Genomic DNA, 15,512 nt, shown 5'->3' on the forward strand with positions numbered 1-15,512 from the left:
AAAGCCATTGCTCTGACACTTAGGTCTAACGGATTGACAACTTAGGTCTAACGGACTAGAGTTGGACCGATGGGCCTGGGTGGTACCCACCGTGTTCAGCTCGATCAGGACTTTATTGTGCACCGCTACTAATCAAACTCCCCACGACCGTATGTTTCGTTTTTCGCGTCGTTCTGGAGGTGGTTGTCCTTTGCCGGGCTGGCTGGCTGTGACCGGACCGGCTTTCCTCAAACGCGCGGTTCGCTCGAGTAAGTATGAACCCCTCGTCGACAAGGTTCGTATTCTCCAAGCCAACCCCGGGCACGCTCGAGTGCTGATGCCGAATGGATGAGTCCACCGTCTCGGTACGTCATCTTGCCCCATGCGGGGATACTGTTGAGCCGGACTACGGCAAGGTCATTCCGACAATGGAGAATCTACCGACTATCCCACCGCCACATGCGCCCGATCCGGATGGCTTTGTGGGGCCGCCGCCGTCACCTGAGTTAGGTGATCATTCCGATGCGGGGGATTTCGGTCTCGTGGATGTGGCACCTGGTGCCTATCGGAAACGCGCTGGGAGAGAAATTTGCCGCCCCGATCGCTACGGCTGGACTGACTGACATGGACTGCTGCTACCTGATATTACTCTACTGCTAACTCATGTATCTATGCTGCTATGCCTTGCTAGCTTGACTTCCGCCATAGGGGGTAGTGTAGTTTTAACGGCGGGGAGAATGTAATGAAATTGTGTCAAAGTTGAACCCAGGTGTTATGCCGACTCTGTCAACTTAGAAGCTCCGAAAAGAATTTGGACTGGACAGCGCTCCGCTGATTCCTGTGACATTTACTCTGTGTGATGTAGTGCATTCTTAGATGGTGCGTGTTACTCTAGGCTCTAAGCTAGCTTGTACTAATTGCAAAACCATTACTTACTTCTATGATTACTGTATACTGATATGTGGCTTGTTGGTTTCTTACAGGTATTGCTGGAGATCGATTCTTAATTGAACCTACTCTTGGGACAATGTTGTAGAACTGATTCTTAAAACACATATACTGTGTGCAACAATGACAAAAGAGGTACCTGTCCGTAGTTTGGAACAATCTTTCGCATGTCCATTATCTGATCTGTATGGATAAAAAAAAAAGGATTCTGAAATGTACTTCTTTAATAAATTATTCAAGAAACATGATGCTGCAACAAAAAGCACAACTGAGGCATAAATAGTGGCTACATCAATATTAAATATTAAACTTTAAATATTAAATAAAGTTATCAATATTAAACTACATCATCTTTTGGTTTAAAAAAATATAAACTTCATTAATACTGTTTATACAAATCAGCATTTTAAAAGTAAAGTTCACTTTTTAAAAAATGTAAACTTTTTGCAGCTTTTAAATGAAATGTTAAATCTAGTAGTCAACTGCATCGAGAATTCAGCGTTTTGTGCTGTTCACATGAAAATGGATGTTATTATCCAGGAAACTAGAACTGCTTTGATCGACATGGTTCACAAGTGGATTTTGGCGGGTTAGGAGAAATTCATCCCCCAAACAGAATTCCTTTTTCTTCAGCAGTCTGCCAGTCCACCCGCTACGTGAATGGACCTGCAGACTACTTTGGCCTGAAGATTCTCCATCAGCCTTTAATCACAGCACAAAATGTTAATTCCATCACGGATTTGCACATGTGTTGAGGAAGGATGAAAGTGACTGGTTGAGAAGAGTGATGGAAATGAATGTAGAAGGAAGTAGAGGACGGGGAAGACCGAGAAAGACTTGGCTAAAGATGGTGGAAGAAGAAATGCGGGCAAGGGGGTTAACAAGGAGAGATGCAGAAAATAGGGCAAATGGAGAAGATTGTCATGGGGACCGCAAGGCTAACCCCCGCTCTTGCAGGGAAAATGGCCTTAAAATGCCTGTTGTTGTTGGTGTATTTGCACATGACTTTGTACAGTTGTGGCCAAAAATATTGGCACCCTTGCACTTTTTTCAAATAACTCACAATTTCCTCGAAAAATAAGTTGAAACAAGGACAGATACATTCAAAGTACACCGCTCCCATGCCAAATAAATAAATATCCTCCAGCGCAGATAGCATTGCCGGGGCACCTTCGGCGCACGGCAATACCGCCGTGCAGCTCAGAGACTGTATTGAGAGGGAGGGTTGTACAATATTGAGCATAATTAAAATCAATAAACACTGATCATAAAATATTTTCTTGATGAATTGGCTAATAGTATACCTAAACTACCAGTGCTTCATCCAAAACTAACTTTTTGAAAATTAATTAAATAATCCATTCATTGAAAAAAATGTAATAATTAATTGACAAATCAATAAATAATTGAACGATGAGTTGATTAATCAATAAATCCAAAATATCCTTTATAGCCACATCACTTGGTCACTGTCATGTCTGAATATAATCTTCCGAGCTCAAAAGGTGACTGAGATATTGCCCAGATGAGAAAGAAAATAAATAAATGATAAATAATGAAAACAAATAAATAATAACCATAAAATTATCAAATAATTAATCAATTGGCTAATAGAATACAGAAACCACCACAGTTTAATCTGAATCTGTAAATTTAAAAAAATTAAATAATGGACTAATCAATAAATAATAAATCGATGAATTGATTCATCAACAAATCTAAAATAGCCTTTATAGCCAAATCACTTGGTCAATCGCATGTCCAAATATCAGTTTCCAAACTCAAAAGGTGCCTGAGATATTGTCCAGATAACAACAACAGGCATTTTAAAGGCCATTTTCCCTGCAAGAGCGGGGGTTAGCCCTGCGGTCCCCATGACAATCTTCTCCATTTTGCCCTATTTTCTGCATCTCCCCTTGTTAACCCCCTTGCCCGCATTTCTTCTTTGACCATCTTTAGCCAAGTCTTTCTCGGTCTTCCCCATCCTCTACTTCCTTCCACATTCATTTCAATCACTCTTCTCAACCAGTCGCTTTCATCCTTCCTCAACACATGACCAAACCATCTCAAACTGTTTCTCTTCACAGCATCCATCACAGGCTCTATTCCCATCATCTTTCGCAATTCATCATTTGTCTTCCTCTCTCTCAACGATAATCCACACATCCACCGAACCATTCGCATTTCCACCCTTTCCAGCCTTCGTTGCTGCTCTACGTTTATTACCCATGTCTCGATCCCATAAATCATAACACTTCTCACACATGCAGCATACACCTTTCCCTTCAGCTTCAACGACACTCGCCTCCTCGTCAGCACACCACTCAGTTCCCGAAACTTCTTCCATGCACATTTCACTCTCGCAACCGTTGCCGAGTCTGATCCACCTTCTCCATTCAGCGTCTCCTAGGTAACAAAATGTTTTCACACCTTCCAGCTTCATGCCGTCTCCAAGATCCAACTCAACATTTCCTCCATCTGCAGCTCCCTCTGTGCACACCTTACACTTGAATGTAGCTACCACACTGGTTAATGACCCTCTCAAACCACTACATTTTTGATGAACCCACTCAGCGCACATTGTACATTGAATTGAGTTCACTCCGACACCCTTCCTGCACAAAGCACATGGCCACTTCCCAGTTCTTTCCACCTCTCCACATGCTTTACCACTTGCCATCACCTTTGTTTTTCCGATATTCACCTTCAGACCTTTCGTCTCCATACATTCCTTCCACTTGTTCATCTTCTCCTTCAGTCCATCCACACTTTCTGCAATCAACACCAGATCATCTGCATACAACAACTCCCACGGAAAACCCTCCTTTACATTCCGAGCCAGCACCTCCATCACAGCTACAAATAGTAGTGGACTTAGTACCGACCCCTGATGCGCTCCCACCTTCACCTCAAACTCACCACTGTTCCCATCCTTCGTCCTTACAGCTGTGCGCGCTCTTTTGTACATTGCCATCACTATTCTGATCAACCATTCCTCCACTCCTAACTTCCTCAATGCCCATGTCACTACTTCACGTGGAACCCTATCGAATGCTTTCTCCAGATCAACAAACCCAAGAAACAACTCCTTCCTCTTCTCCATGTACTTCTCCTGCAACTGCCTCACAATAAAAAGCGCGTCTGTCGTTCCTCTTCCTGGCATAAATCCAAACTGCATTTCGTCAATCTTCACTTTCTTCCTTATGCTCCTCTCCAACACCTTTTCCAATACCTTCATTCCATGCTCCAATAACTTTATCGCTCGATACGAGCCACAGTCCAGAGGGTCACCTTTCCCCTTGTATAGAGGGACGAGGGTACTCAGTTCCCAATCCACTGGAATGCGGCCTTCTTTCACCACCAGATTGCAGATCTCTGTCATTCTCTTCACACCCCAATTTCCCGCTGCCTTCAACATATCTCCCACAACACCCGTCGGCCCTCCTGCTTTTCTACTCTTCATTGCTTTAATCGCTTCCTCAACTTCCTTCTCGGTTATCTTCTCTGCCGGTCCTAAAACTGGGTTACTCTCTATGTTGCCATCCCATTCATTCTCTGCATTCAACAGTATTTCCATATATCTCTTCCATCTTCCTTTAATTCCATCTGGGTCCACAACGATTTGTCCCACTTCATCCTTCAAGCAACTCACCCCCATCACATCACACCTCTCTTTCGCTATCTGCTTTGCAATCCTGAATACCGCTCTCTGACCATCTTCCAAATCCAAGCGTTCTCCGAACATTTTCCTACATGCCTCCTGCACCTTTGCTACCTCTTTCTTTGCAGCTTTCTTGGCTGCCTTATAACTTTCATGCTCTTCCTTTTCTGCCCCCGTTCCCTTCACCTTGTGCCACTCCTTGAACTTCTTCCTCTTCTCGTCAATCTTCTTTCCAACTTCATCATCCCACCACCATGTTTCCGAGTGCCTCGGTGGTCCTTTTGTCCATCCACATATGTCACCAATGGCTCCCAACAGACTATCTTTCATTGACATCCAACCACTTTCAAGCTCAACCACATCATCCTCTACCATACTCAGCCTCTCTTTTAATTCCTCCTTCACTGTCACTTCTTTCAACCTCCACACCTTCATTCTCGGTTGGTACTTCACCCGCCGAGCTCTCTTCGCACCTTTCAACCTTATGTCGCAGACAACCAAGTGGTGCTGTGAAACATCCTCCTCCCCCGGGATCACCTTTGTGTCCCGGAGGTGCCCCCTATCTCGCCTACGCACCATCAGGTAGTCAACGGTTGTTGTCGACCCACCTGACGTGTATGTAACAAGCTTATTATCCTCTTTCTGGAACTGAGTATTACAAATCAACAAATCAGCTCCATCAGCAAACTCCAAAATCCTTTCACCTTCTCCATTTCTCACACCATATCCGTAACCCCCATGAACTCCATCAAAACTGTCCATACTCCTTCCCACATGTCCATTTAGGTCTCCTCCTACCACAACAACTTACTTAACTTTCACGCTTTCCATCAGCTTCTCTATTGCACACCAGAACTTGTCCTTCTCTTCATCGCTCCGACCAACCTGCGGAGCATATCCCGAGATGACGTTCACCAAGAGCTTTCCAATCATCATTTTCACCATCATCAACCTATCACTCACTCTCGTCACACTCACCACACTGTCGACAAACTCCTCAGAAAACAGGACACCAACACCATTCACGCCTTCTGGGCACCCTTGCCACACAAACTTGTATTTCTGTCCCTGCCTACCCTTCACCATTCTCACACCACTTCCCCTCCATCTTGTCTCCTGCACACAACATATGTCCACTCTTCTTCTGACCAATACTTCCACCACTTCTCCTGATCTCCCTGTCATTGTCCCTACATTCCATGTCCCAAACCTCAGAAACCGATCTCCACGTCGGGCATCAGACTTTTCGTCGTCATAAATGGTGATTTCCACCCTTGCTTCGATCTGGTTCCCCACCTTGAGTTTTGACGAGAGGGAGTGGGGTCCCCCACGGGGTACTTCGGGCTGTACCCTGCCCATATCTAGTTGTAATTGTCATGGTTCTCTTTTTTGAGGCAATGTTTTTATGGCCGGATGCCCTTCCTGATGCCAACCCTTTTAGTCGCCTCTTATGACACGCAGGGATAAGGTGTACCTATTCTAAACCGGGGTACACACCGGGGAAAGATGATAAAAAATAAAAAATAAATGATTAATAATGAAAATAAATAAATAATAATCATAAAATAATTAAATAATTAATCAATTGGCTGATAGAAAACCTAAACCACCACCGTTTCATCCGAATCTGTAACTTTTTAAAAAGTAAGTAATTAAATCATTAATCAAATAATTAAATAATTAATCGATTAATGAATAAATCAAAAATATCCTTTACAGCTAAATCACTTGGTCATTGTCGTGTCCAAGTATCAGCTTCCTTGCTCAAAAGGTGCCCGAGATAAATCTGCCCAGAAGAGAAAGGAAAGAAATAAGTATTTAATTGAATGAATATGAATGAATGATCGTTTTAAGGCCATTTTCCCCGCTAAAGCGGGGGTTAGCCTTGCGGGCCCCATGACAATCATGGTTCCCTGTTTGAGGCAATGTGTTTATGGCCGGATGCCCTTCCTGACGCCAACCCTTGGTCACGCTCTTACGATGCGCAGGGATACGGTGTACCTATTCTAAATCGGGGTACACACTGTGATCATTCATCCCAGCAAGCTGGTACTCAATTTGCCGACCTCGGAAGGATGACAGGCTGAGTCAACCCCCCTGGCGTTAATTCAGCGATCGAAAGGGATTCGAACCCAGGATCCTACGATCCCAAGCCGGCACCCTAACCGCTAAGCCAACACCAGGGATTTGATTATTCGATAATAATTTAGTAACTAATCAATTAATTGATTAATCAAAAAACAAAAAAAAATAGCGTTTTGACAAAGTACTTACTCACTATTGTGCTGAAATTTCAACTTCCTCGCTCAAAGGATGGCTGAGATATCGCCCGGACAAACAAGAAAACAAACAAACAACTGGAGTAAAAACAGAGTCCTCCCTTTCAGCGCGCGTCATCGCCGAGCCCCCTTTGGTGCCCGGCAATGACGTCATGCAGTGCCTGGAGATGACATAGGAAAGGAGGGTGTACAATTGACTAAAGTATTTGGTCTCCACAATTCTTTATTTCACTGTTAATATTACAGAACCGTTGTTTTAGATTCAGAACTTAATATATCCTTTTAAATGGACTTCCGTTTCCGGTCCCTGGAGCAAGGAAACGTCTTGGAGCTCTCTGCACGGCAGCAAAAGTTATAGTATTTTTTCCGTTCGTGTTCGTCAATTCCTACTCGTTTTTTTATTGTGCATGTGTTGCAGGGTGTTTTCCAGTTGGTGTTGATTTGCAATTCTTGCAAACTTTTGTATAATTTAATCCTTTTCTGTCCCACCGCGTGCGCGGCCTAGTTTATCTCGGCTTCCCTACCCCCATAGGTGTTCTGTGAATTTAAGTTCTTTCCTTCGCTGTATTGCTTATTTCTTAGATTTTCTCTTCTCCCCCTAACTTCCCCGAACATCGACCACTTGTCTAACGTTTTAAATCTCTTCAAAGTCTCTTCACGTCTCTTCTCGTCTCGGGAAGTCACGTGACGTCACGTCTCTTCAAAGCTGTGCATGCGCGCACGCTTTCGAAGTTAATAAGTAACTGTTCACAATTGTGTTTTTGTCGTAATACCGGCTTTACCACAGGTCGAAACTTTATCTTTCTTTCGGTGTGTATGTAACTATTGGTGTGTCTCTAATAGTATTCTTGGTGTTGGTTTTTTCATACCTGTGTACAGAATCGTCGGTTTCCTTTCGGCGCTCGCAATTCCTTTCGGTCTCTATTTTTCACGTTCCACGTTCGGTCTCTGTCTTTGTTTTCATCCCAACTCAAAAAAAAAAAAAAAATAGATATATATATATTCCCTTCTCTGTTCTTATCCGTTTCGTTCTTATTTGTTCGTTCGTTCTTTGTTCGTTCGTTCGTTCGTTCTTTGTTCACGTCGTTAAAAAATGTTCCATCTGTCCCCTGAAGAATGGTATTCTGTCAAATTCTATAACACCTTTTTTTTCTTCTTCTGTAAAGGATGCTTTCGCCTTGCTCACCAAATCTATTCATTCCAAAAAGAAATTCCATCTCTTATAGTGCATCTTTCATTCATTCCCTAAACTCTCCAGAACTCCACCCATCCTTCAGCATCCTCAAACGTATTTTTGACTCGAAGGTCGCAAGAATCTCATTTTGCAAGAAATGTTCGTTTCCCATTAATGGTACATTTTTCAAAATCCAATCTCACCCCTCCCCTCCAAATCTTCCCCATCACCCCTCCCCTCCAAATCTTCCCCATCACCCATCCCTTTCAGATCTCCCCCCTTGCCCCTTCCCTCCTAAACTACCCCCACACCCCTCCCCTCTGAGACCCTCCCTCACTCACTCCTCCCCTCCTAGACTCCCCTCTCACCCCTCCTCCTCAAAGCGTCCTCCCCGCTTCTTCCCCCTTCCAACTCTCACCTTCAGCTCCCTCAACCTTCTGCCTCACTCTTCCCCCTCCTCAAACAACACCTCACTGCGCCTCACCCAATCACCATCAAACCTTTTGTCCGCCCCATACTTCCCTTTCTCCAAGCTGTTCTGAAATCTCTGACGCACCTTCAACAGCTCTCCCTACCTCTTCCTCCTCTTCCACATCATACCGTACCGCTCCCCCCCCCCCCCCTGTTCTGTATCCGATGCTCCCCCTTCCTCTTCTTTAACAGTATGGACCTCAAACATCCGGGGCCTTCGCTCAAACTTGACTGATCTCTCCATACAGGTTGCTTCTAACAAACCAGACGTGATCTGCTTAACAGAAACTTTCCTCCTTCATGATGTCTCTGATTCCTTGGTATCTCTCCCAGGTTACTCCCTCCTCCGGTATGATATACCTGAGCCTCGTCCTGGAGGGGGGGTTGCTATCTTTATAAAAAACTCTCTTCCTCACTCGCCCTGCACTGCCCTCTCTCCACCTCACCCCCAGGAATACCTTTGGCTACGGCTTCCCCTTCGCTCCCACCTTTTGTTCATATGTGTGTTGTACCGTGCACCAAACAGTGATGACTCCATCTACATCTCGCTGTCTGATAACATGGACCAACTTCTATCTACCCATCCCAACTCTCTCTTCCTCATATGTGGTGATTTCAATTGTCACCATGCCAGTTGACTGGGTGTGGGTACCTCTCTCACCAGCCATGGCTCTTCAGCAAAGGACTTCTGTGACTCACTGGGACTGACACAATCTGTCAATTTCCCGACCCGGATCTCAATCAATGGAGCATCTTCTCTTCTGGACTTGGTTATGACTAACTTCCCTGAAAATGTCTGCTGCTCTTCTTCTGCTCCAATCGGCTCATCTGATCATGTGCTTGTTAAAGTGGACATCTCTCTGACCATTCTCAGAGAGCCTCCTCAGCGTCGACGAGTCTGGCATTTCACTCAGGCCAACTGGCATGGTCTTCAAGCAGCCATCAATCATCTGGACTAGTCTCCCATCTCTACCGCCTGACATCAACTCATCCTGGGAATTCTTCCAAATTAAACTGCTCTCTCTCTCATGCACAGATTTATCCCATTTCGTCTTCAGTTGTCATACCATTCCTCCCGTCCATGGTACACGGATTCTTGTGGTGAGGCTATTGCCCAGAAACAACTTGCTTTCGTCTCCTGGAAAGCAAATCCAACGGAAGGAAATCTCATTTCCTTTCACAAAGCCCGAAACAAGTGTGTGTCCACCCTTAGGAGAGCCAGGAAACAATATCTATCCGTTCTCAGGACAGAACTCTCTTGTCTGTCTCACTCTTCCAAATCCTGGTGGCATCTGGTCAAATCTGTTTCTGGTGTTTGTTCCCCCTCCATCCCCTCCCTCACCTCAAACGGCCACACGGCTGACTCCGCGCGTGAAAAAGCTGAATGCCTCAACTCTGTGTTTGCCTCTAAATCTTGTGTCCCAAACCCATCCCTCTCTGTACCCAGTCGTACCCAGCTGCTCCTGGACTCTGTGTCCTTTCCTCCTGACAAGGTGGAAAAGTTTCTGTCAACCCTCGACTCTGATTCTGCAACTGGACCTGACGGCATCAGCCCACGGGTCCTAAAATCTTGTTCTTCCGCTCTTTCACTCCCTCTCTCTGTTCTCTTCACACTCTCTTTTGCTCAAGGTCATCTGCCATCTGCTTGGAAATCTGCCAACATCACCGCTTTGCACAAAAAAGGTGCAAAAACAGATCCTAGCAACTACAGACCAATCAGCCTTCTCTCAATTATCAGTAAAGTCATGGAATCCATCATTGCTTCAGATATGAAATCTTTCCTCTTCTCCAATGACTTGATCTCTGATCATCAATTTGGTTTCGGACCTGGTCACTCTACTCTGGACATGCTGCTTCTGCTTTCTCAGCAATGGATGGAGGTCCTCAATGCCAAACAGGAAATTCGAGCTGTCTCCCTTGACATATCACGTGCCTTCGATACGGTCTGGCACCCCGCCCTGCTCACCAAACTCTCCTCTGTTGGTATCCATGGAAATCTCCACGCATGGCTGGCGGACTTCCTCTCTAGTCGTAGTCAACGTGTGGCGCTGAATGGGTTTCTCTCATCTCCTCTTCCTGTTCAGGCTGGAGTTCCCCAAGGCAGTGTTCTGCGCCCTGTGCTTTTTCTTGTCTTCATCAATGATCTCCCCGACTCTCTTGAAAATCCTCTCTATCTCTTTGCTGATGACTCTACTCTCTGTCGCTCCATTCTTCATCCCTCAGATCGACAGTCTGCAGCCTCCTCACTCTCTGCAGACCTGGACAAAATCACAGACTGGGCAAACAAGTGGAACATGTCTTTCAATCCTGACAAATCTCACACTCTTACAATGTCTCTCCGAGAAGACCGACTGGACAACCCTCCCATCTACTTTCTGAATAATCCTCTCCAAGAAGTTCTGTCACTCAAACTTTTGGGTCTCACTATCTGCCATGATCTTTCCTGGGAAAACCACATTTCAAATCTGGCCTCCAAAGCCAGTCGCCGACTGGGCATCCTCCGTCGTGCGAAGTCCTTCCTTGGCACACCTGAGCTCCTCACCACGTACAAGGCTTTCATCCGCAGCTCAATGGAATACTGCTCTCCCCTCTGGGCTGGTGCTCCTGCCTCACACCTAGCTCGTCTTCACGCTGTTGAAAGCAAAGCATTCAAAATCATTGGAATCTCCCGCGATGAAGCTAACTCCAAGGGCCTTTCACTCACTCACCGCAGGCAGGTTGGTGGTCTTTCCGTCTTCTACCGACTCCTCTCTGGCCTTGCCCCCCCAGCTCTCTCTGGGCTCTGTCCCGCAAATATTCCTACAGGTCGCACAAGATCTGCCTGCAACCCTCTTATGGTTAAACTGCCAAAATCAAGACTCTCTGCTCACCTTCGCTCCTTCATTCCTCTTTTCTCCCGCCTCTGGAACAAACTCCCTCACTCTCTTCAATCCCACTCCACCCTCCAGGTCTTTAAAACAGCTGTTCACCACCATCTCTTATCTTCCCCCATCCAAAACCTTGATCTTTTCTATCCCCGATAATTTCACCCCAATTCCACTTTTTGAAATACCAACTTCTGACCTGGAAGTCCTTGGTGTCCTTGTGTTTTATACTTCTCGCACCCCCCACCCCCCACCCCTTCCCACGCCTCCTCCCCCCGAGCCCTCTCCCTCCCACACATCTCCCTGCTCTCAAATGTTGTGTGCTCTCAAGTGTTTGTGTGCTTCCCATTCTCTTGTCTTCCGCTCCCTCTTTTTATATATTTTGTTTGTCTGGTTGATTTGTTTGTGAAGTAAATGTCAGCTCTTTCACGAGCCTCGATTCAGTATCCAAAAAAAAAAAAAAAAAAAAAAATCAGAAAATAACAAGCGTTACGCCTCGGCCCCCCGTCGGTGACGTGATCTGAGCTGACAAAGTGGAAGACGCAAGGCGGCCATCTTGGATTTTGACGTGGCGACCCAATTTTCAATAGCCTTCTTCCTTATGCATAGATGCACCCACACACCAGATTAGAAGTTAGTAGTTCGTTTATTTTTCATGATATTTCGCTCACAAGGTTCAGACATATATATGGTGGCGGCCATCTTGGATTTTGACGTGGCGACCCAATTTTCAATAGCGTTCTTCCTTATGCCTCGATACACCCGCACACCAGATTAGACGTTGGTACTTCGCTTATTTTTCAAGATATTCCGCTCACAAGGTTCAGACATAAATGGCGGCGGCCATCTTGGATTTTGACGTGGCGACCCAATTTTCAATAGCGTTCTACCTTATGCCTAGATAAACCCACACAGCAGATTATAAGTTGGTACTTCGCTTATTTTTCAGGATATTCCGCTCACAAGGTTCAGACATACATGGTGTCAGACATACATGGCGGCGGCCATCTTGGATTTTGACGTGGGTTGCACCCACACACCAAATTAGAATTTGGTCCTTCGCTTACGCACGCACGCACATACGGAGGGGAAAACCATAGTCCCCCTTTCGCTCCGCGGTGCGACGGGGGACAAAAATGAATGGCATTGATGAAATTATTGACATCCCAGACTTAATATTTGGTAGCACAGCCTTTGGACAAAATAACTGTAGTAAAGAGCTTCCTCTAGCCATGAATGAGCTTCCTACACCTCGGTACTGGCAGTTTGGCCCACTCTTCTTGTGCAAACTGCTCCAGTTCTCCCAGATTTGAAGGGTGCCCTCTCCCAACTGCTGTTTTCAGATCTCCCCCAGGTGTTCAATGGGATTTTGATCTGGACTCGTTGCTGGCCATTTCAGAACAGTCCAGAGTTTTGTCTTGAACCATTCATGGGTACATTTTGAAGTGTGTTTGGGGTCATTGTCCTGCTGCAAGACCCATAACCTTTGATGGAGACCCAGCTTTCTGACACTAGATTGAACATTGTGCTCCAAAATGCCTTTGTAATCTCCTGATTTCATGATGCCATGCACACATTCAAGGCACCCTTGCCAGAGGCAGCACAGCAACCCCAAAACATCACTGACCCTCCTCCATGTTTGACTGTGGGGATGGTGTTCTTTTCTTTGAAGGCTTCATTTTGTTGTCTGTAAACATGTGTGTGTCCGTGTGTGTCTCGTCTTTGAAGGAGGTCTCGTCTCTTCAAAGCTGTCCATGCGCGCTCGCTTTCGAAGTTAAGTAACTTTTCACAATTGTGTTTTTGTCGAAACTGTATCTTTCTCTCGGCGTATGTACCTATTGGGGTGTCTTTAATAGTATTCTTTGTGTTGGTTTTTCATACCTGTGTACAGAATCGTCGGTCTTTCGTATCGCGTATTCTGAGGCCTAAGTGTAGTACTAGGCTACCGTGTCCGACCTTGGCTTGAGGCTTTGTTTTTGTCTCAGCGGTTCTCCGATCGTGCTGCAATTACTTTCTGGTCTCTGATTTTCCCGGTCTTTTCACCCCATACTTCCTTGTTTTAAAATCTCCTCAAAAAAAAAATAAAAAAATTCCTTCTGTTCTTATTCGTTTATTCGTTCTTATTCGTTTATTCGTTCTTATTTGTTCATTCGTTCTTCGACCACGTTGTTTGTGATCACGTGATCACGTTGTTAAAAAATGTCTAATCTGTCCCCTGAAGACCTGCATTCTGTAATATTCTATAACAGCTTTTTCTTCTTCTTCTATAAAAGGATGCTTTCGACTTGCTCACCAAATCTATTCATTCCAAAAAAAAAATCCATCTCTTATAGTGCATCTTTCATTCATTCCCGAAACTCTCCAGCACTCCATCCTCCCTCCAGCGTCCTCAAACGTTTTTTTGACTCGAATGTCTCAAGAATCTCATTTTGCAATAAATGTTCGTTTCCCATTAATCGTACACTTTTCAAAATCCAATCTCACCCCTCCCCTCCAAATCTTCCCCATCACCCCTTCCCTCCAAAACTTCCCCATCACCCCTCCCCTCAAAATCTAACCCTTTGCCCCTCCCCTCCAAATCTTCCCCATCACCCATCCCTTTCAAATCTTCCCCCTTGCCCCTCCCCTCCAAATCTTCCCCATCACCCCTTCTCTCCAAAACTTCCCCATCACCCCTTCCCTCCAAAACTTCCCCATCACCCCTCCCCTCAAAATCTACCCCTTTGCCCCTCCCTTCCAAATCTTCCCCATCACCCATCTCTTTCAAATTTTCCCCCTTGCCCCTCCCCTCCAAATCTTCCCCATCACCCATCCCTTTCAAATCTTCCCCCTTGCCCCTCCCTTCCAAATCTTCCCCATCACCCCTTCTCTCCAAAACTTCCCCTTCACCCCTACACTCCAAAACTTCCATATCACCCCTCCCCTCTAAATCTACCCCCTTGCCCCTCCCCTCCAAATCATCCCCTTCACCCATCTCTTTCAAATCTTCCCCCTTGCCCCTCCCCTCCAAATCTTCCCAATCACCCATTCCTTTCAAATCTCCCCCCACACCCCTCCCCTCCGAGACTCTCCCTCGCTCCTCCCCTCCTAGACTCCCCTCTCACCCCTCCTCCTCAAAGCGTCCTCCCCGCTTCTTCCCCCTTCCAACTTTCACCTTCATCTCCCTCAACCTTCTGCCTCGCTCTTCCCCCTCGTCAAATAACACCTCACTGCGCCTCTCCCAATCACCATCAAACCTTTTGTCCGCACCATTCTTCCCTTTCTCCAAGCTATTCTGTAATCTCTGACACACCTTCAACAGCTCTCCCTACCTCTTCCTCCTCTTCCACATCTTACCCTACCGCTCCCCCCCCCCCCCCCTTGTTCTGTATCCGATGCTCCCCCTTCCTCTTCCTTAACAGTATGGACCTCAAACATCCGGGGCCTTCGCTCAAACTTGTCTGATCTCTCCATACAGGTTGCTTCTGACAAACCAGACGTGATCTGCTTAACAGAAACTTTCCTCCTTCATGATGTCTCTGATTCCTTGGTATCTCTCCCAGGTTACTCCCTCCTCCGGTATGATAGACCTGAGCCTCGTCCTGGAGGTGGGTTTGCTATCTTTATAAAAAAACTCTTCCTCACTCGCCCTGCACTGCCCTCTCTCCACCTCACCCCCAGGAATACCTTTGGCTACGGCTTCCCCTTCGCTCCCACCTTTTGTTCATATGTGTTGTACCGTCCACCAAACAGTGATGACTCCATCTACATCTCGCTGTCTGAGAATATGGACCAACTTTTATCTGCCCATCCCAACTCTCTCTTCCTCATATGTGGTGATTTCAACTGTCACCATGCCAGTTGGTTGGGTGTGGGCACCTCTCTCACCAGCCATGGCTCTTCAGCAAAGGACTTCTGCGACTCACTGGGACTGACACAATCTGTCAATTTCCCGACCCGGATTTCAGTCAACGGAGCATCTTCTCTTCTGGACTTGGTTTTGACTAACTTCCCTGAAAATGTCTGCTGCTCTTCTTCTGCTCCAATCGGCTCTTCTGATCATGTGCTTGTTAAAGTGGACATCTCTCTGACCATTCTCAGAGAGCCTCCTCAGCGGCGATGAGTCTGGCATTTCACTCAGGCCAACTGGCACGGTC

At 45.9% G+C, this 15,512-nt stretch overlaps 1 protein-coding gene across 8 annotated transcripts in view; it reads right to left on the minus strand.

The window, feature by feature from the left end:
- The window catches only part of LOC137431911 (protein ITPRID2), a 227,741-nt gene that overhangs the window by 138,220 nt on the left and 74,009 nt on the right, over positions 1-15,512 (minus strand). For all 8 annotated transcript variants that reach the window (XR_010985368.2, XR_013624197.1, XR_010985367.2 and 5 more), the window contains one exon: positions 1,067-1,110. Coding sequence is in view for 1 of the 8 variants with exons in the window: in XM_068123744.2 (XP_067979845.2) it covers positions 1,067-1,110 (44 nt within the window). In the remaining 7 variants the exon portion in view is untranslated. Of the gene's footprint in view, positions 1-1,066; positions 1,111-15,512 lie in introns of those variants that run through there.

The sequence above is a fragment of the Myxine glutinosa genome, chromosome 7 (assembly GCF_964187855.1).
Source record: "Myxine glutinosa chromosome 7, kmMyxGlut1.1, whole genome shotgun sequence".
Lineage (NCBI taxonomy): Eukaryota > Metazoa > Chordata > Myxini > Myxiniformes > Myxinidae > Myxine > Myxine glutinosa.